This window comes from Brachionichthys hirsutus, chromosome 4 (assembly GCF_040956055.1).
Source record: "Brachionichthys hirsutus isolate HB-005 chromosome 4, CSIRO-AGI_Bhir_v1, whole genome shotgun sequence".
Taxonomy (NCBI): domain Eukaryota; kingdom Metazoa; phylum Chordata; class Actinopteri; order Lophiiformes; family Brachionichthyidae; genus Brachionichthys; species Brachionichthys hirsutus.
In genome coordinates, this window is record NC_090900.1 from 11,694,700 (window position 1) to 11,715,624 (window position 20,925).

Consider the following 20,925-nt stretch of genomic DNA (forward strand, 5'->3'; position numbering starts at 1 on the left):
CAAGACCCATGGATGGAATCAAGAACTTACCGACGTGTCCCTTTGCATAATCCCCGAGTGCTGGCTTCAAAGGCTTTCCAACCGTGAAACAGTCGACCAATCTCCTTTCACTTCCACTCATAAAGAGGATAAAGTTCCCTGAGAGCAGGAGGTCTAGTAGAAACTGGCAATAGTTACCGACATTAAATTCATGTGACAACAATTACTGACCTGTCTCTCAGACAGAGTTAATAGCACATAAAGGTTCATGGCTGTAGTGGCTTGACTGTGATGGGGCTGTGATGACAAGCCAGGGGACTGTGGGAAGAAACACTGTTTCCTCTAAATCCAGGGGGGGGGGGGGGGGGGGGCAGAGCTGCCTGAATATGATACGAACATCCCAAGTTCTGGGAAGCTTTCTCCTCACTGTCTTCCAGCTTTCAGCAGACTTTCTCATTTGATTTGTCTTTAATGCTTGAAATTAAAAAGCCAAAGTAAACAAGAGAAGCATCGATAAAAGCAAAATGTTGAGAGGATGAGATATTATCTTCAGTGTTTTATAAAAAAAAGAAAAGAAAAAAGATTGATGCTTGTTGGGAGAGCTGGCAGAATCCCCTGAGGCTCATTTCCTGCTACTTCTTAAAATTCAATGGAAACTTTGCTGCATTATTTTTTTCTTTTTTTACCAAATAAGGCTTAGCTTGTCTTTGAGAGTTTTGAACAAATATCCATCACTAGGACCATATATACCAACAGCTCATATATATGCAATGAGGAGAAGATGTATAAGCCTCTGTGTGATATTATATGTTATACTTGTGATATTAAATCACACGAAGAATTAAAAGTTAACATTTTTAACTTCCATCATTACTTTTTTTTGTGACCAGAAATCTGGCTGCACCGCAGATCGTGGTTAGTGCCGTTTGGAGAGGGAACGCTGCCCACATGCGCGTGCAGTCAATAAACTATTCATGTTTTTTGACCCTCTGAATCCCTGAACTCCTGTAAAGGCTGTCTTTGCGCCTGAAGTTGTGCGTCACGCAAACAGGTGCGGTTTGAGCAGCTCCACTCCACAAATAGCCGACGCTCCGTCCTGAAGCTCCGTGAAAGATTCCCGCAACTCGTTTTCATTTTACAGTTTGGGATCAGAGCTCTTCATTTTCACTCAGAGATGAAGCACAAGCCAGGTGCGCCTCAGAAGGATCGCTCTGAAACAGCAGCAGCCGCGACGTAAAACCGCTGGACTGGACAGGAGCCGCGAGCAGGTTGCTCTCCTCCAAACATGCGCGTAATTGGCACCGAAGAGGCGCCCGCCGCATCCCTACCGAGATAACGGTGTCGTGATGTTCAATACTTCAAGGATTGAGCACACTTTTAACAAGAAAGAGGATATTCCCGAAGTCACCAATGGCACTCTGCAGCTTCTGTACAACGTCCTCGTCACCATCAGTCCCGCAGCAATGTGGAACGAGTCGTGCGCGGTGGAACCGCTGCGCTTCGGCCGCCCGGAGAAGATCATCATCGGGGTGATGCTGGCGATCATCACGGCGGTGACCGTGATGGGAAACACGCTGGTGGTGATCGCCGTGTGCGTGGTGAAGAAACTGAGGCAGCCGTCGAACTACCTGCTGGTATCCCTGGCGGTGGCGGACCTGTCGGTGGCCGTAGTAGTGATGCCGTTTGTCATAGTGACAGACCTCACCGGGGGCAAGTGGCTTTTTGGAGAGGTGTTCTGCAACATCTTCATCGGCATGGATGTGATGTGCTGCACCGCCTCCATCATGACCCTGTGTGTGATCAGCGTCGACAGGTAAGTTTCCAAAGTTAGCCGTTTTGACGCACGCCTCTCAATTTCGAATGGCACGAAAATGACCTGATATACGCGCCGCCGTGCGTCCTCCGGTGAAGACCACACGGACGGGCGAGGCGCGTAAATGTACCTTTATGCGGACTTGAATCCATCCAAGTGCGAAAATAAGTGATGGACGTATCAAATATAGGCGCATTTGCATTTATTTATTCGCATCTAATTCCGGATGAACATTCTTTCTCTGTTTCTTTGCGCTTGAAACCACAGTGAACAGGAGGACTGGGATCAATATAAAGACTGCGTAATTCTTCTGCTTCCTCAGTATGTAGGCATTTGTGTGTGTGTGTGTGTGTGTGTGTGTGTGTGTGTGTGTGAACAGACAATAAGGATCAGGACAGAATGCAGCTGCTGTGACTTAAAGACGTGGTTCACCGCCATCCTTTGTCTCTGGTTTTTGGGCACATTGGTCTCATTCCTGATCAAATAAATGAAATCAAAGTTAAGCTTCTTTCTGGACATAATGATGCCCATTTTGCTTTTCTGTCTCTGTTAACACGAGGTTTTACGCTCGTTTTCTTCTGCATCAGCACGCTGTTCTGTAAGTCTGAAAGCCCCCCATACCCAGACGGAGTTGCTGCTTATAATGCCAGAGCTGAGCTCTTTCGGCTGTAACGACCAAGACGTGGCCGCCGTTCCCTTTAAAATTGACAATGAAATAAAGGCCCAGTGACTGGTGTCACTGTTCTGCCTCAGTAGCCTTAATGAAGACAGAAGCTCATTGTGGTATTGGATATCTGATTATTTCCTAATGCTTGCCTATCAAGCCTTATTACCTCAGTGCTTCAACACAGAATTATAAATGTGTTCCTCCTGAGGATGTACCGCGCCACAAGGAACATAAACCTAAAGAGCTCATTGAAAGAGATAACGCGATTATGAGAGGAACTTGCTCAACGACATCACGCTGTGATGCAGAGTGATTGCCCCAGTCCTCCATGGAAGCTGACAGATGGATGAATGTGCTTTTGGCTTGATGGACAGAGGGTAGGCTAACTAGATTAGTTGGTTTGGGGCTGACAAGCTATTCAAGGACAGGGAAGAGGTCACAATCATTAATGACGATGGATGGGCAAGGGTGTGAGTCTGGTTTTCTCAGTCTGTGTGGAGTCCGTGACATTTTCCTATAGAAATATACATTTGTGTCATGATGATCCCTGAAAGGGGGGACGGCAACATCTTTATTTAATAGAACTATAACATGAGTATAGAAAGTGGCATCATTTCTTTGTCCTACGGTGGAGGATGAGGGGGAGTGTGCAGAACTGCCACTGTTGGAGCTCGTGGCAATTATTGTGAATGCGTCGTAGAATAAACTAAGATAGGACAAATGGTCTCACCTGTGAGGCAAAAAAAGACAGGCAATGTAATCTGCTTTAATGAAACAAAAATATACATTTGATGATGTCACTTTCTGCAGTATAAATCAGTTTAAGACTGTAGTATTTTCATCCCTGCACAAAGAACCCCACAAGCTTGGAGGTGCCCATCTCCATAAAAGCAGACTTGTAATCCAACTGTTCAGTGCGGTTGGCATATGATTGGTATTGAAGATCATGAAGTCAATTCATTATCATGAAAATTGGCAATTAGACAGCTTATTAGCCTTAATTAAGGTGCTCTATCAATCACAATTCCTGTGTGTGGACGTTCATTGTAAAATCAAGCTTGAATAGGTTGCTTGTGGAGCTTCTGCGGCCCCTCAAGATCAGGTTTTCATCGCCACAGATGCATATTGATCATGTTCTAGAATCTAGTGCTCTCTGAGATTGCTGGGGAGATGCTTCTTCATATAGGCCAATCGTGCAGCTGTCCAGCCTTGGTCTAATTCCACAATCTCCTTCTATGGCTTCTTTTAAACAGGCAGTGCTTTTTTGTCTGAATGGTTCGTTAAACAACAGTGTGTGTGTGTGTGCGTGTGTGTGTGCATGTCTTGGTTTTAAAAGCCTTTTAATGCTTTAGCAAAATAAACACGTGGCGATAGTTAAATGAGAGAGACAGCATTCTCGCTGCTTTTTAGGGCCCTAGGCGCCTTTAATTTGTCGTTAGCATTTTTTCATCTAAATTAGGAGACTGAAAATGAACTGCAATTTAATATTAGAAATGGGTGATGGGAATAAAAGCTCTATATTATAGAGTTTACTTTTGAAAATCCGTTGAAAATTTGAGAATTGATTATGGGATCTGTTACAGAACGTCCTGTGTGAAGGTTTTATTAACGTGAGGTGGAAAAAAAAGTGAGCATGTTCCCTCATAGTAATGAAAAATCTCATTCAGTGCTGCCACAAAAAGAGGTCTGTTTATTTTCAATTAGACAGACTGGTAGCATCCTGAAATAAATAGGGCCGCTCTAACAAAAGATATCCCAGCATGTACTCTGAGCAGAGGCCCGCATCCCTAAAAAAGTTAGCATCACTTTGAGGCTGCAGCTCAGTTTTTACCTACACTAAGAGTAATATGTTGTACGTTCAATAATTCAAACGTGAAACATGAATGATTTATTCACAACAGTAGGAAGAGAGGTCGTCCTTTTATGTAGCTCCTCAGACGTCTGAGAAAAGACCGTGCTGAAGGAACGGAGGAGGGAGGCTATATCAAGAGACAGGCACCACTTGAATTTTCCACGAATCAGACCGAGCACTGGCTAGACTGTTAGTGAACGTGTGGAAGACGGCTGAGATGTAGGTCAGTAAAAAAAACAGCACACAACAACAGGAAACTTTTCCACTAAGGTTCCGAATAAAGAAGAAGCGTGTAGGTGTGATCACACACAAGCTTCTGCACGCTGGCTATAGGGCCCGGAGATGGCAGCAGGATTAGTCACACACAAATCCACACTGCCAAGTGGTGTGTCAATGATGATCCACGTTCACGCACAACACCCCCCAAAATCAAACGTGCCGTCCACATCTACCGGTAATCATATTTTTGTGAGTTTTGCATTTGCGCCGGCAGCATAAGACGATTTGACCTAGCTGACACGTTCCTTGGGTAACGCGATGCGACGCCGACGCTCCATCTTCTCAGGCAATATTCATCTCTGACTTTTTTCATCTGGTTATGCTGTCCGTCTCTCGGCCACGTCCCGTCTCTGTTCCCGTCTTGCCCGTGTCGACCGCAGCCAGTCCATTCGCCAGGTTGTGTTTAGTTTTTTGTTGTGTTTGTTGTGATCAGATTGTTCACGTGTGGCTGGATCTTATGTTCCCGTTTTCTCTGCGGCACCAGCCAGTCGCAGCTTCTTAGTAGAGCTTGCTTTTTGGTTTTTCAGTTGTGAATTGAATGCAACAGTTTGTTCATTTGAAACCATTTACCTTGTATAAAATAAGCATCACATATTTCAAGTTATTTCATTGGTTTTTCCAGACAAAATATTATCCAAAGTGCACTACAGCAGGTCCAGCGTGGGACCACAATGCTTCAGTGAATTCACACCATCTTTAGCTGATTTTGCTCAGGTCTTTTGCTACATGCAATAGGAAATGGTGTTTTCACATGGACGAGCCTATGAGGGGCTCATTATTTAAATACCCACAATGAAGTAAACATAACCAGTAGCATATACCTTAGGTCTGGGCTGATGTAGAAATGTTGAATCATGATTCATTGCATTGACGCATACTGGTGCATTTTGTGTTGCGTGTGACTCAGACAATCCAGTGTGGAACAAAACCAGTGACAATGAATGAAGAGTGTATGAACACCACAATCTGACAACTGTGACACATTGTGTTTTTATTCTCACAACCGTCCAGCTGAAACAGGCAGTGTGTGTCTCTTTCTACTGGTGCTGAGAAGAGTTGCACAATGACTGTCGATGTGCCCGGGCGACCCAGCCGGGGTAGCGTAGCACGGATCCCCCCTACGGATCTACAGCCATTGCGAGGCCCTTTCTGCAGTCTCAAGGATGTTCTTGGTGGCTCTCCTCGACTGCAGTCCTCTCACTCCGAGGCGTTTGAGGACTGTCTGGAGTGAATGTCCAGCGAAACCTCTGCACCCGATTTGGACTGGCTCACTGCAGGCTTTCCAGCCATTGCTCCGGCACTCTGTAGTGAGCTCAGGGTATTTGGCCCTCTTGCACTCATTGGACAGTCAGTTCCAGCAGAATGCTAACACCATATCTGGGCGGAGTGAAGTGGTATCTATGTTGGCTGGAAACTTGAGTTAACTTCCCAGGTCAACTTGGAGCTGCCAGTTACGAGCAGTAGTAGCAAGGAGCCCTCCTGAAGTGTTGGTCTGATGGTTTGCCTTCTGCCCCGCTTTAACGAAAGTGATTGACTGCTTCGGAGGGGCCTGGGTCTTGCTATTCTGTATCGCTGTGCAGATGGAATCTGCCAAAGATTTTAAAACTCGGTCGTGGCACCAGCGATACTGCCCCTCTCCTAACGCCTGTGGGGCAGCAGCTCAGAATGTGCTCCATGGTGCCCCTCCTCTGGCACAACTTGCACTCAGGAGTGTCTGCCAGGCCCCAGGTGTGAAGGAATGTAATTCAATGCAACAGCATTTTGCATTGTATTAATATTAAAATCGCTGCAACACTGAACACAATTCAAATCTATGCACTAAGGAACCAATAGGCTTCGTCCCGGTGGCACAATCGGAGGTTTGGGTTCGAATCCACCTGAGGACCTGTGTGGAGTCTGCAGCATTCCCATTCCCATGCACATCATTGGTAGCACAGTTGGTCTCAAATCCTACTCAGTGTAGCATTTTTTTTTTATTATTAACCGCCGTTGAGAGACTTCATGCCTGAATTTCTTTTCTCGATATATTGCTTGTTCTTAGTTTGTAAGGAGCCATTTAAATCTGATCTTCTTACTTGAATCATAAGTTCAGTTCTTGGACTTGATCCAGCTCTGCATCATATCTGAAGAGCAGCAGAGTGTATTTATAAAGGAAACAAAGCCCATCTAAAATGCTTTCACCATTCAAGGTTATGAAGGGGATTGTCTAGGTCTGCTGTGTTTTGAATAATTTGCATGTCTTGTTTTTTTTTTTTTACCTACTTTTTGTAGAAGGATTTTCATTAAAGCTGTTAGAGACCCTTAATTTATTGGGATATTGTCGGTATTGATAGGTTCTACTGAAGGTTCTTTCAGTCTGAAACGGAAGACGGCAGATGTGTAACCAGTGCACAGACAGAGGTTTTAATTTGTGTCGCCCTGTTTGCCCAACAATCTTCAGGGACGGGAAGATAAAAGGGCAAAGTGTTGAGTGACTTTAATGTGGCAAAAATCATGCTTTGTGTTAGGCATAAAGAGGTCGGTGTCCATTATCCATTTAAATGAAACAGAGGCCCAGTGAATATTCACCAAGCAGTGAGATAATGGTTTCCTGTTGAATGGACTGAAACGCAAACACACAGAGAATGAAGTCAATATTTTACATATCGCCGCAACACTGAACTCGCAAGTTAACTTTCGGAAACAGCGTCCTATCGGGTGCAGTCACATATTCATGGAGTCACTACTATTTATTCTTGTCAGTTAATATCAACCTCATTATTTAGGAGTATCTTAGGATGTCTGTTGGAGCCTGGATGGACGGATGGATCTTATGACGTGAATATTAATTGCATGTCATTAATTTGACTTTCCGGCTGAAATCCTTCCTGTTACTGAGGTAGGTAAAGTAGAGGCTTAGTGATTTGACCTCTGGCACTGAATGAAGATTGTATTCCAGCTGTGAAATAGAAAATTACGTGTTGGCAAGTGGCAACCAATCTCTGCCAAACTGACATCGGGCAAGACACTGAGCCTCAGAGAACTAACCAATAACTGGGTTCACAGCATTGAAGAAAAGCCTGGCTTGCTTTTAAATGTCTGTGGGGATATAGGTGACAAACTGGGAATAAGGAAAGTCCAGTCACACGCATTGTCAAGTCTATTTCAATGCATTAGCATTCGATAATGAAAGTTTATTCCTAGACAAAATGAAAACAGCAGTTAAACAAAGCGATCTCATTATGAAGTCTATTAGGAGCTGTGACTGAGCTTTTGATTAGACTTGTTCAGGAGGCTTATAACGGCGACCAATGAACATGCTGGCTGTTGAAAACACATTTACTGACACTGTCGCGCAACATTTTACATGTTAAGTGATGAAAGCACAGAAAATGTGATGCAGCTGACATTTTTGACTTTAAGATCCATTGCAGTTCATGGATAAAGAGAAAGTAATAATAAACGGATTGCTACGTAGATATTAAAAACAGATGCAGCAGGTCAAATAAGTAAAGCAACAAAAAGCCATGATCACATGGGAAGAAAAAAAAAAAAGTGCAGCATCACGCCGTTGGTTCAGTGTGAGAGGGCAGGTCAACATGACCCAAAACGTTCACCTACTGCCCAACCTGCTTTTTGGAAAAGTGCAATAATCATTCATAGATTCCAGTGAGCTTGGTGCATAAACCTTTTTTCCTCTACGCTTGGCTGCTAGCCATTTCACTGTGCTCTTTAAAAAAAATAAAATACAAATATCATCCTACAATCAGACTTACTGATGTGCTAATGCAGCACATTGTTTTAATGGAATATTGATATGTAATCATAGACGAATCCACTTTTGTGGATTTTATTATAAGCTCATTAATGTACATTCTGTATGGTTGTTGTTACTCGTGTATGGCACTCTGCTGTCCATGGACCCACTGATGCTAGCATTTCATCCTCTGCTGCATTTGCTACATATTTAATATGAATGCATCTGCAAAAAACCTGGAGTGATTCACCGAGTCTTTAACCAGGATCACATGACAGCATGATCACCACATAAACACATTTTGTGCGTGTTCAATTTGCTACATTATGTGTCATTACATCACTGATTTACGCCCCTCTGGTCAGCAAATAAGTGATGCATTCAGGGGAAAGGCAATTTAGTTTGGAATAACATTTATAATCCAGCAGGAAGTTTGCATTATTCAAAGTATTGTATGAAGACTGTAAAATACAAATATCTCATCATGTTGTCAGCGCTTAGTTCTGTCTTGTTCATTTGAGAGAAATCACCCCAGTTACACGGGAACGTGTGCAGCAGCTATAGTTCCTGTTTCTGTGTCCAGAGTTCACGTTCATAAATAAATATAGCAAACTGCTGAGGCCGATGAGAATGTTATCAGCAGATATCTGTTGATATAAATCAAACTATAGCAGCAAATTTAAATTTGGAGCTCATAATGGCTCTAGATGAAAAGTCAGAGTTATAGACAAAGACCCTGGAGCTGATGCAAATTTCATGTCTATCCATCCAGTGAATGTTGAGACCTTTCATTTAAAACCAAAAAGATGTAAATCATGATGACAGGAGAGGAACAATCGCTAAAGACATTTGGGGTCGATTGCTTTGGAATAATACCCCTGACATTTGGTGTCCGTCTCCACTATACCCGTGTGGAGTAATTAAAAACTTGCTTAAAAGCCTGCTCTCGAGACTAAGAGAGAAGATTAGGTGCACGTCTTTCAAAAGAATATCTTTAGGGACCACAGATGAACAAAATCCCAAGCCAGTCCATTCAAGATCTGTCCTCCTGCGCCAAAGAGTTGGTACAACCGACATTGCTGCATCTTGAGCCAAGCAGCTGGCATGCCAAAAAAAAGAAAAAAACTACGATTACGTATTCATTCATCAAAAATGTTTGCCACAGTGTTAAAATTGGGTTTCGTGCGCATTTGAAACAAGCACAATGTTTGATATACTGTTCTACAGTGCATGTGAATGTGAAGGCAATGATCTGGAAGGCACAGTCGGGGGGATTTTCTTTCAACTTATCTAGAATGATTTGATTTCAAGCCAATTGGCTTAATATCAGCTGATATTTAGTGCACGGTAGATGAAAAGGACTCTGGCTTTTGAATCATTCACCTTCATTCATTTGATTATTTTCATTAAGCTGCTTAGTGTTATTACTAGACGGACTATTTCCCATCATTGTGTGCACTGGTGTGGCAACACAAAAGTGACCTTTCTTTCCCCTGGAGCAGTTTTATTATCAGTATTATCACCTTGTTGTCACAGCTGTGTTTGGTCTCCTATAATGGAATTTTGTTTGTCTGATTTTCAAATTATCCAGCTTGTAAATGACACAAATATACAAATATGACACTGTGCATTTAAATACGCTTTACCAGGAAATAAAAAGGTACTGACAATTACGGCCTACCTCTTAGTGTTTGATAAGCAAGATAAGCAGCAGTAAAATTGCTCTTGGAGTGAATATTTCTGTTTATAATTCAGCGTGTTGTCCAGTTAGGGCCCACAGGAACCAAGATTACATCGCCATATCCTGTTATGATCTTGTCATCTGTGCAAAATCCATTTACATGTAATTTACTTTCTTCTGAAAAGCATTAATATCTTGTCTAAGCAGCAAACCCGCTATTGACCCTTTGCTTAAAAGTCTGACATTGTTGAACAGTCAGTATTCCTTGTGTAACTTTTCATGGTTTTTTTTTATAGAATGCTGCTGAATTGATTCATGTTTAAGTTGCATATTCACCAACATCTGTCTGAAGACTGCAGACATGCTGTAGATCCATCATGTTATTTTGAAGATTCCAAAACCCTCAGGCCTGTGTTGTATTGTCTAAAATGAGAATACTGGGGATAGCAAAACTATTGGTAATTTAAAACAGAACAACAACAACAACATGCATGCCAACACATGCATCTGCATTTTCCATGAAAAACATTCCAGGTTTTGCAAAAGTTACATAAATTAGAGCATTTGGACACATTTCTCAGAAGGTTCCATTAAGACCTTATTTTCCAAACAATAGAGTGTTTTGATGATTACCTCATGGTGTGGGCTTTAAAGGGTCGTTTTTGAAGCCTACTTAAAATTATGACAATGGTTGCATGTTTTAATTGTGGCCTGTGCTTGCACCAAAGATGAAATCTGTTAATGAAATTACATAAGTTCTGAATTATAGATGAGCCTTCTCAAAAGAATATGAACAAACATATGTGAATGAAATAGTATAGTGACTGTAACGCATCTCCATCCCAGCGACTCACATTAGTTCTGGTAATAGCAGTAGCAAGGGAATCAGCTGCATTCCCTCGCTTGTGATATTCTGATGCATCAATACAAAAGGTCAGAAAGAGAACGCAAAATGCAAAATAGAACAGCTTTCAGATTTTGCCGTTATTTTGCAAGGCGTTGTGATTGACTCAGGAACAAATAGGACACGACTCCTCCTTGCTGTCCCTTTTCAGCTACGGAGTCGTGCAGTGATGACATGTAATGGGCTTTACAACTGCGATAACTGCTGGCTAGATGCCAATCCGGAAGGATGTAGTCATTTGAAAAGAAGAGCTGCCTGTGGTATCCTTGGTAACAAAAAGCATTATTCAGCATTTCTCTCTTTAAAGGTCAGAAGTAGAGGAAAATGGGAGGAAGTGGAAAATTTGATTCATCCCCCCACATTTGAATTTAATGTCTTTAAGCTTATTTCGTTTCGGCGACGTCCTTTGAGCGAGAGCGACAGCACTAAATGAGGGAACCGAGGGGAAGGTGAAAAAGATGGAGGGACTCTTCACGCTCACTCTCTCAAATTAACATGACAGGAAGAAGAGAGGAAGATGGACTCTCTGTCACTTCACCTGCGACTAGCGGAATTCAGTCATTGCATAGTAATGAGAGCACAATCATTAATATTTGAGAGGCCATGTTGGGATGTCACTAAATGAGTTTTCACATTCAGGACATTTACTGAGTTAATACACGTTTTTGTGGGCACTAATAGCACTTGCTAAACGTTTTATTACACACAAATAAGAGCCTCTCTAAGCATATTCTATTGTCTGCATGTAGATATTTTTTCTGGTCTACATAAGCTGTGTAACTGCATCAAAAGCAAGCCTGCTATCATAGTGGAAGACAATTATAGACCTTCCAAAACAAAATCTGGAAATAAGATTAGATTGTCTGATGAAATTGCTCCTGAATAACAAAATGTATGCAACATTTGGTAACAAGCCACATCACATGCAAGATACAAGATAAATATCTTCCACTAACAAACACAGCATTATCGCCTGCACAATCTCAAAGATGAAGTATATTTACAATCTGTATGGTTTTATTTTCATCAGAGGCAAAGCTAGAAACAGTTTCATTTACAAATTAAAAAATCAGTTAAAAATACACATCAACTCTGATTCACATTTACTTTTCATGCCAAGAACAGTTTATAACCTTTTGATGTTGATCCAGATCACCATGTGGACGGTATAAAACTGATCTGCGCTCTCCGAGTGCTTTTCTAGTTTAGTCTCTTATTTGTATACGGTAGTTTGCAGTGTGTATGCGTACCTGTATCAATATGTGAGTTCACAGTAAGCAAAGAAAACATTTTGAAAGATGTAACTACAAAATTTGCATTCGTGTGGGATAAAGGAGGCAAAAGAACGAAAGGTGAATGGGAAAAAAAGACGACCATAATGTTCTCATTTAGCCGGTACTTCACAGGATAACCCAGAGTTTACATCAAAAACATTATTTTCATGCCACACCTTGTACAGTGGAAAAGATGAGCGATGCTCTTACTCTCATAATCTGTATTACTCCAACGACGATGAGTTCGCATGTACAGGAGGTAGTTAAAATGACACTGATACGAATGGGAGCCATATCACTTTTAATACTGCGGTCCCTTTTCTATAAATAAAGCTGAATAACATGCATATTGCCCATGCTAAAATTCAACATGAGCGAGCATTAGCTCTTGATACAGTCACTGTATGGAAAGAAGAGGAAACAGAACTACAGCAAAATTTCATTCAGAAATCATGTGTTTCCTATTTGTTTAGAGAAATATTATTATTTCCTCATATGCATGGTGTTAATATTTGTATGCAAACACTTTGTACACATCTCAAATCAAGGTATTATAAACTCACTCTCTTCCTGTAAGAGCATATCAATCAATGTTTACCTTTGGCACAATCAATTTCCTTCTATAAAAAGAATAGAGAATGCAAAACACCGTTAATGAAGACATTATTTTGTGCCACTCACTAAAAAAAAAAACTGTATCAAATTATTGTCTAACATTAAATAGAAGACAGAAAAACAGACATTATTTTGACTCGACTTCATCAGGAACCCTTTTTATTGTTTCGATCAGGACAGACAAGTGAATGAAGTGAAGATAAATGTTTATTGCAGCAGATCGATGCTGATGGCCGAGAGCTGCGAGGGCTCCAAGCGCGCTTCACTTTTTCAGTGATTTTCACTGTATTTGTGAATATTCTTTATAATAAGTGATGGGTCCAAAGAAAGCGAGTGGTTAGGATGGCAGTGAGAAGAAAAAAACGCGTGATGATGATGGAGATGAAGCATGTGATTAATGATCAATGTGACCGTGGTTTCCACGTAAGTGTTTCAGCACGCCAGTACGAGCGGAGAACACAGACGATATGCACAATCCTCAAACAGAAGGACGCCATCAAGAACACAAAGCCTTTTTTTATTTATATTATATTTATAATATATTTATATTACTGTAAATCATTTAGTATATAATTTTGTGTGTGTATCTATATAGCAATCAGACCTTGTATGCATTGATGTCTCTGAGTTGTTGTGAATGTGAGCAAATTGTTGTGTGCCAACCATGTGATTGTTTGCCACCCCCCCCCCACACACACACACACACACACAATGCTACAAAGGATAAGCAGTAATAAAAAAAAAATAATGGTTGTATTTTATGAGCTGTATTTAATTTGTAAACCAAAAGGTCCTGATACAAAAATAGGATGTTCTTGAATCTTAGATTTGGTTTCCTTGTAAACATAAGGTCATGTGTTATTTATAATTTTGTTGAACGTCCATGATAGACGACATTAATTTCCATGAGAGAGCCTTCCCAAGGGATTAATAAAGTTCTCTGTATCTCTACGTATGTCCGTTTGCACGTCATTAATGTCTTAACCATATGAAGCCTTGGATTCTAGGAATGATGCTATTAGTATTAGGTACAGATATATATAAATAGTCTCGGAGGAATACTCCAGTTGTCAATTCAGGTTGCTTTTGTTCCTCGCCGCCAATAACCGTACTTGTGAAAGTCAAGTCTTGTGAAAGAGCTGGACTGTTGGAAAATGACACCCCACAATAACAGCTCTGTCTTGCTTCCAAACCCCACAGTGCATATTCAGGATTAAATCCAATCAGAATGTGTCATGATGGCGTTACCTTTGGGATATCATGTCCACTCCTTTCTTCTTATAATGATGTTTATCACCAATGATGCAGCTACAGCAGTGATATAAACCTTATTTACTGGCCCCTGGTCATCAGTAATGTCAGACTTTGTTGCGAGTTAAGGTTCATGTTGTCTCGCTTAAATGACGTTTTCAGTTGCCAGTACTCTTCTATTATATTTTCCCATTTTCTAATATACCATATTCTCTTGAGCCTGTGAGGTTGTATGAGTTGCTGTTAAAGGACACCCAGGTCTTGAAAGAAATGGAGGCGCTGACTGTTGTAAGAATCCATTCACCGCTGTGGACACTAATAACTGCCCATCATCTCTAATGCTGTGAGAGCCGGGAGACAACTAACAGGAACAGGTGGCGCGCTGCGTGGAAAAGGCCATAAATGATCCAAACGGTGGCTTTACAGCAATTAAGAAGACGTAAAACAGACACCATAAAGACTGTGATTAAAGTCAGAGAGATATGTTATCGAAATATATATCTCAGTGATTCTGTAAATAACTCACCATTTAAAAGTCTTACGAGTGCAAGATAATTAAAAGCAAGCTATGACGAAAGCTGTGTGGTGGGGAGTTGAAAACCAAATTGATTCAGGGAGCTCACAGCTGGTGAGACTCACCTTTTGCTATGTGTGGGTTAAACTGCATCCCAATGGTCACTCACACATTATTTCTGACCTCAGATGATGGTTCTGTTGTTGGAGGTAACAGCAAATATGAGGGAAGAAACACTTGGTCCATGACTCGGTTGGATTATGTAATTGCCTAAAGAAGACGAAGAAGAAAAAATACTCTTTGACTCGTTCATCCAAACCACCGGAGAATGAATCAGAGCCTGAATTTAACAGGTGCGAGTTCATTTGTATTAAAAAAAGAGGCTGACGTCTGTGTAAAATATAAAACAGATGAGATTCCTCTTTGTTTCCTTGTTGAGGAGGAAATTATTTCTCCACTAATGTTGTGCACAATGTTGCACAATGTCTGTCTTATGGAGGCTCCTCCTATAGAATGCGAGCGCTGAAGCATTCCTTGAGGACTTGTGTCGTCTGATGTCAGAAAACTCCCAGCTCTCATAGATTTGGCATCTCTCTTGTTCATATTGCATCAAATAACCTTTTCCTTTTTTTAATGAAGGGAAATTTATCAGGTACAGGAACAGCATGCAATAAAAGACCAATAAATAAATAACCCAAACAAATCACTGAGCGCAGAATTACAGTTGGTATTCCTTGTTTTTAGGGCTTTCATTCGCTTCACGTCAAGCAAATCAAGCTTGAAAGTAGCGAATACACACAACTGACTCTGGGATTGAAAAGCAGGGACGGTGCTCGATTCTGGACAAAAGTGATGTGATTTCAAGGGACTTCAGCATCTCTGCGCCCGCTTCACTCACCCTGTACCAATAACAGATAAGCTCTGTAAAATGGCCAAGTCTTCACTTTTTCCACAGGCTTATTTTAGATTTCCCTCAAGTGCAATGACATGGACATTTCAAATGCCTCAGTGAAATGAATGCAGTGCAGTTTTTCTCATGAAATGTTTTAGGCAAAAAATAAAAAAAGCAAATTGACAGACTTCAATTCTGTCTGGTAACTTTTCTTCTTAGAAGAATCAGCTGTGTTTACCACGTAGCTGCCTGGATGAACTGCAGCTCGGTAAATATTTCACTATGCATCCTCTTTCAGATATAAAAGGTTTGAGGAGTGCTCCGGGAGACGACTGGCTGTGGCTCACCAGAGAAGATCAGAGTGTTTCAACTGAGGAAAGAGTTCACTTCACGGTGCCTTAGCTGGTAGCCTAGAGCAAGTAATGGAGTTCTCCATTAACCCAGGCACAGTGCCTGCCTGTGGCTAGACGATCCCTAAAGGCAGCGGCAGCTGTGGATTCATCCCAGAAGCACTGACAGAATGAGGATGGCACTCCTGGTGCACACGGGGTTCTCTGGGAGGTGATTATAATCCGCTAACATGCCTATCCCATGTTTAATTCTAATTAATTCTTGTGGAATTGGATGTGAACAGTAATCAGTCATATGAGTTGCCTAGTTATTCAGGAATTATTGTAAGATATTATTTGTTGATTTATAACATTGAAATCACTGAGATCAGTGATAAAAAATCAAGTATCGATATCTTTGATTAGAATTAATATGCATTATGGATGTGCTGGGTTGAATGTCGAAGTAGTCAAAAAGTAGTTGTTGATATCTCCAACTGCTATTATTGCTACTGATTAAGTGTTAAAAGGGCTCACTATACTTAATGGAGCTAAGCACCAAGCTAACTACTTTGTGGAGTATTTCAATCAGAAGGGGCTAATGAGGGGGGATTGAAGTAGACTCAATTAAGACTGAAGTAATTGTAAACAGAAGAAATAGACTTTGCTGCTTTGACCGCCCTACAGGAAGTAAATCGTCAAATAAATCTGTCCGGTAAATTAAATACAAATACAGCGGCAATGAGGAATGGAGTTCTACGTTCAGATGACGTCCAAAAAGGAGAAACTTGTGATTGGTGTTTTTGATTAGAGATGACCAGACATTCAGCTGGCGGGTTGCAAATATTCACAGATCCGAAGCGACAGCAGTGGGAGTTCAAGTGCATTTAGAGGGGCGTGGCTTACACGTGATTGGCTAAAGGAGAACATGAGAGGTGGCAAATGGATGAAGCAGTTGAGAAAGTGAAGCTCAAAGATGGCCGGAAAACTGTGATGTAATCGTCTTGGCCCAATCACTGGCTTGCTTTAGTAGCTTAAATGTCTGATGTATTATTTGAGAGTTAGTGGAGTACATTTTTAAAAACAGACTAATTACTGAACACTGTATACAATATGAACGTAAATATCAGCAGGTCAGCAGGATGTGTCACTAACACACTGGCAACTTGTAGATGATGTGTGTTTGTAGGTTCTTCAAATTGCTATAATAAAAATATCAGTTATTGTTGTTTTAACCAGACATCTGCTCAGTTTTAAGCTGTGAATCTCATGTTAATGCAATGTATGGCTGTATTTCCTGTGCACACCTTGTTTTCTGAAACAATCAAGCTCAGACAGACAGTCAACCAGACATACAGGCAGTCAGGCAGACTACAAAAACATAACTTCCTTTGCAGAGTGAAGTCGGAAAGCACTCGGAGAGCACAGACCTCCGCCGGGCACCTCAGTCTCCTTATATTGTGATTTACATGAGAAATAATGGCCCTACATTTATTTGTATCTATATTTTTAGATTCCTTAACCATGAAAACAAACCTTTAGCAATTGGATTCACGTTGATGTCATTATTAGTTTAGAAGTTATTCACAAAAAAGCACACTTTCAGTAACGGCGGATTCTTCTGGATCTAGATCCAGAGCCTTTGACGATACAGCAAATCCGTTTTCCCACTACTAATTCAAGAGTGCAATTTACTATTTTTTTTCCCGACCTCATTCTGGATCATGTCCAGAAGATATTTTGTGCGATAGTGCATATCAGACCCCTCTATGACTGTGATTTTTTGTGAGTGAATTGAGTGCATATTTTAGAAGATTTATATATATATTTTTTTAAAGCCTCCAGTATAAGTAAATTGAAAGATTTGGATTGTGACAGTATCCGCAATCTGGATCCAATCCGGATTAAATTCGGTGGTAAAATACAGGCCCCAGCCTGTACACATTTTGAAGCTCCATTGACTGCAATGTTACTGAACCCAGTAAATCATCACCAAAATGTAATCAACTGTTCCTGGTAAGATTCACAACATTTCCTGAAAATTTCATCAAGATCCGTCCAGATGTTCTTGAGTTATCTTGCTGCTAGTCAGACAACCAAACAGACAGACGAGAGAAACCAACTGTATAACTGACACACTAGATAGAAGAGATTAGTTCCACAGATGTTTGCATTAACCTGCTCTGCTAAAGCGCATGCATTGCATTAACCTGCTCTGCTAAAGCGCATGCAAGAAGCCGCATATCGAGGCGTTGAAATGCATGTATCTTGTCTAACTCAGTGGGTGTTTGCGTACACGAGGTCGGTGAGAGGATCTCGTTTCATCTGAAACAGCTCTGCCCTCTAAAAGGCTGAGGATGAGTCATAGTTTTGCAGAGAACTACCCTCTACCCCCTGCAGACACACCAATACCCACTTTAAAAAGCATTATAGCCACCTTCCTCATTAGTGTATAATGCATTCAGTGAACAGTGTTGACTTGGATTCCATGATGTATTCCTGGAAATTCCCACAGCATGTACTTATCTCTGGATTTGTCTTATACTATTTGACATTGTTCGGCGGGATGTGTGCGATCCCCCGCCCCGTAAAGCTAAAGTACTTTTGTGCAGGTTGTTTGCTCAGCAGAGTAGTGGTTGAATAAACAGCTGGTGTTACACAATATTCACTGAGCCTAAGTATCCTGAGCCAAAGGGTATTTCAGTGGGACAGTGAAGTAGCATGTTGAAGAATATAAATAGGAACCACAAAGTTACTTTTCTGATATGCAATTTCTCTTGAATGTTTGATTAGTAGTTATTCCGAGTCACTTGTAGGCTATACAAAAAAAAAATGTTGTTTACAGAATAGCAACAAAACATCGTGCTGTTTTTGCCTGAAATCAGATGTGTGTATTTACGTCCTTTCTAGTCCCTCCATGCCACCCGAACTGCCACTGGCAAGAAAAGAAATGACACCTGTCACAGAGAAATGAGGGATGTTTACCTCGGTGGCATGGCACTGCTGACAAATACTGATATCAGATGTATGCATTTAACCCTTTAAAGTCCGCACCATGAAGTAATCGTCAGAACATAAGGTCTGACAAATTTGTCCAAAAAACATAAGTGCTCTAATTTATGTAACTTTTGCAAAACACTTATTATCCTTTCTAATCTGAAGACTGAATTTACACCTTTAGATCTGACCTTACTTACATACATACAATTTCCTAAAGCTCTTGATAAAGTGAAAAATACTGCACAGGTTTAGTTGAATTCATGTTCCACAATGCTGTTGCCCATCGCTCGGAGAGCAAGGTGAATTTGACAGCGTTCCCTGAAGCTTTATATCTAGATTATCATAAAAAAAAGGAAAAGTCAGTACATGTTGAGATGTTCCAGCAGATTTATCTTTTTGTGAGAGTGATGGCTGTTTTCCGTCTCATAAAATTCATCTCTCTTTTTTTCCCCCCTCACTTTATCTTTATTTTTCTGACACCTCCAGCTGTGAAATCCATGAGCTGCTTGTGTGATTGATACATCCTTCTCTCCCTGCTCAGCGCCTCCAGCACCAAAGGAAAGCTGCTGAAGGCTCACCCGGACAACAACATAATTATTTATGGCCTTTGATTGAAATGTTTGTCGTTGAAATGCGTCGACCTGTATTTGAGTTAACTTCACTACATTGTATTCTCGCTACATGCATTACACAAGCGAATTACCTTCCCTGGTGTAACGCAGAAGTCTAAAATATCAAGGAAGCTTTAATTGTCTCTAAGCCCATGTTGAAATGCTGTCCTTCTCTTTTGTCCCTTTCTTCCAGGTATCTGGGGATCACGCGACCGCTCACCTACCCTGCACGGCAGAACGGCCAGCTGATGGCAAAGATGATACTGGGAGTGTGGCTGGCGTCAGCTTCCATCACCCTGCCCCCTTTCTGCGGCTGGGCCAAAAACGTCCACGCAGCCGGCGTGTGCCTCATTAGCCAAGACTTTGGCTACACCATCTATTCCACAGCGGTAGCCTTCTACATCCCAATGCTGGTCATGCTGGTCATGTACTACAAAATCTTCAGGGCAGCTCGGAAGAGCGGCGCCAAGCACCGCTTCACCGACATTTCTCGCCGGGAAAGGCTTGAAACAGTGGCTAATGAGGCCCTCAGAATGCAGGGCCTAAAGCCATCGGGTGTGGCGGAGGAGTGCGCCTCCTTGTCACGCCTGCTGAACCGCGAACGCAAAAATATCTCCATCTTCAAGAGGGAGCAGAAAGCAGCAACGACACTGGGGGTGATCGTGGGGGTCTTTACCGTTTGCTGGCTGCCCTTCTTCATCCTTTCTACTGCCCGGCCCTTCATCTGTGGTGTGGAGTGTAGCTGTGTGCCCATATGGCTAGAGCGCACGTTACTCTGGTTAGGCTACGCCAACTCCCTAATGAACCCATTCATCTACGCCTTCTTCAACCGAGACCTGAGATCCACTTATCGTGACCTCTTGCGCTGCCGTTACCGCAACATCAACCGCAGACTGTCTGCCGTGGGCGTGCATGAGGCGCTTAAGGTTTGAAGCGTGTGGCTTGAATTGACTTTCTCAAAGCGGTTTGCGGTGGCCTTGAGCCTGTACACTTGGTGCTTAAAGGGTGACGTGTGCACAGCCGGCCTGTAGATGAGACCAACACTGAGAAAGTAGGAATCAATGTCAGTGGATCAAGAGCTCGTCTGCAGAGGCAGAGGCAGCACAATCACGTCGCTGTGTGTGTGTGTGTGTGTGTGTGGGACTCAGTCATTCTATTTTTGGAAATAAAAACATAGCGCATACTCAAACCAAGTCGACACTTAAGGTTGATGATTTTGTGCACATGACAATATTCCATCGTAGCTCTGGATTTATGGTAGAATAAAGTAATCACAATGAAAACGACACATAAACACAATCAGCTATCCTCGGGGTAACAAAAAACTGATTTCTGTGTAATAACCAATGGTTGATAAGGAACAATCTTTTGTTTTATTGCAGTGTTTTCGGAACAGCGTCATCCTTACAAGCACTGGAACTCCTCCCAGATTTCCAAGAGGAAGTCAAACACTTGTGGGAGCATGATACTTTGTCCCAGGATTGGGTGTCTCCCTAAATTTAACAGGAGCATCAAAAACATATTTCAC

General features: G+C 41.7%; 1 protein-coding gene across 1 annotated transcript; it reads left to right on the forward strand.

Moving 5' to 3' along the window:
- The first annotated feature begins 1,325 nt into the window (after positions 1-1,325).
- htr7c (5-hydroxytryptamine (serotonin) receptor 7c) lies at positions 1,326-20,329 on the forward strand. The gene is made up of 2 exons (XM_068738402.1): positions 1,326-1,792; positions 19,591-20,329. Exons 1-2 carry the CDS (start codon positions 1,326-1,328, stop codon positions 20,327-20,329), a joined length of 1,206 nt encoding a protein of 401 aa, XP_068594503.1.
- The last annotated feature ends 596 nt before the right edge of the window (positions 20,330-20,925 follow it).

What these genes read in the sequence shown, in the direction of transcription:
- htr7c (XM_068738402.1), top strand. Translation starts at nt 1,326, where the DNA reads ATGTTCAATACTTCAAGGATTGAGCACACTTTTAACAAGAAAGAGGAT. An exon ending in TGTGTGATCAGCGTCGACAG is followed by an intron (nt 1,793 to 19,590) that starts GTAAGTTTCCAA and finishes CCTTTCTTCCAG; the next exon opens with GTATCTGGGGATCACGCGAC.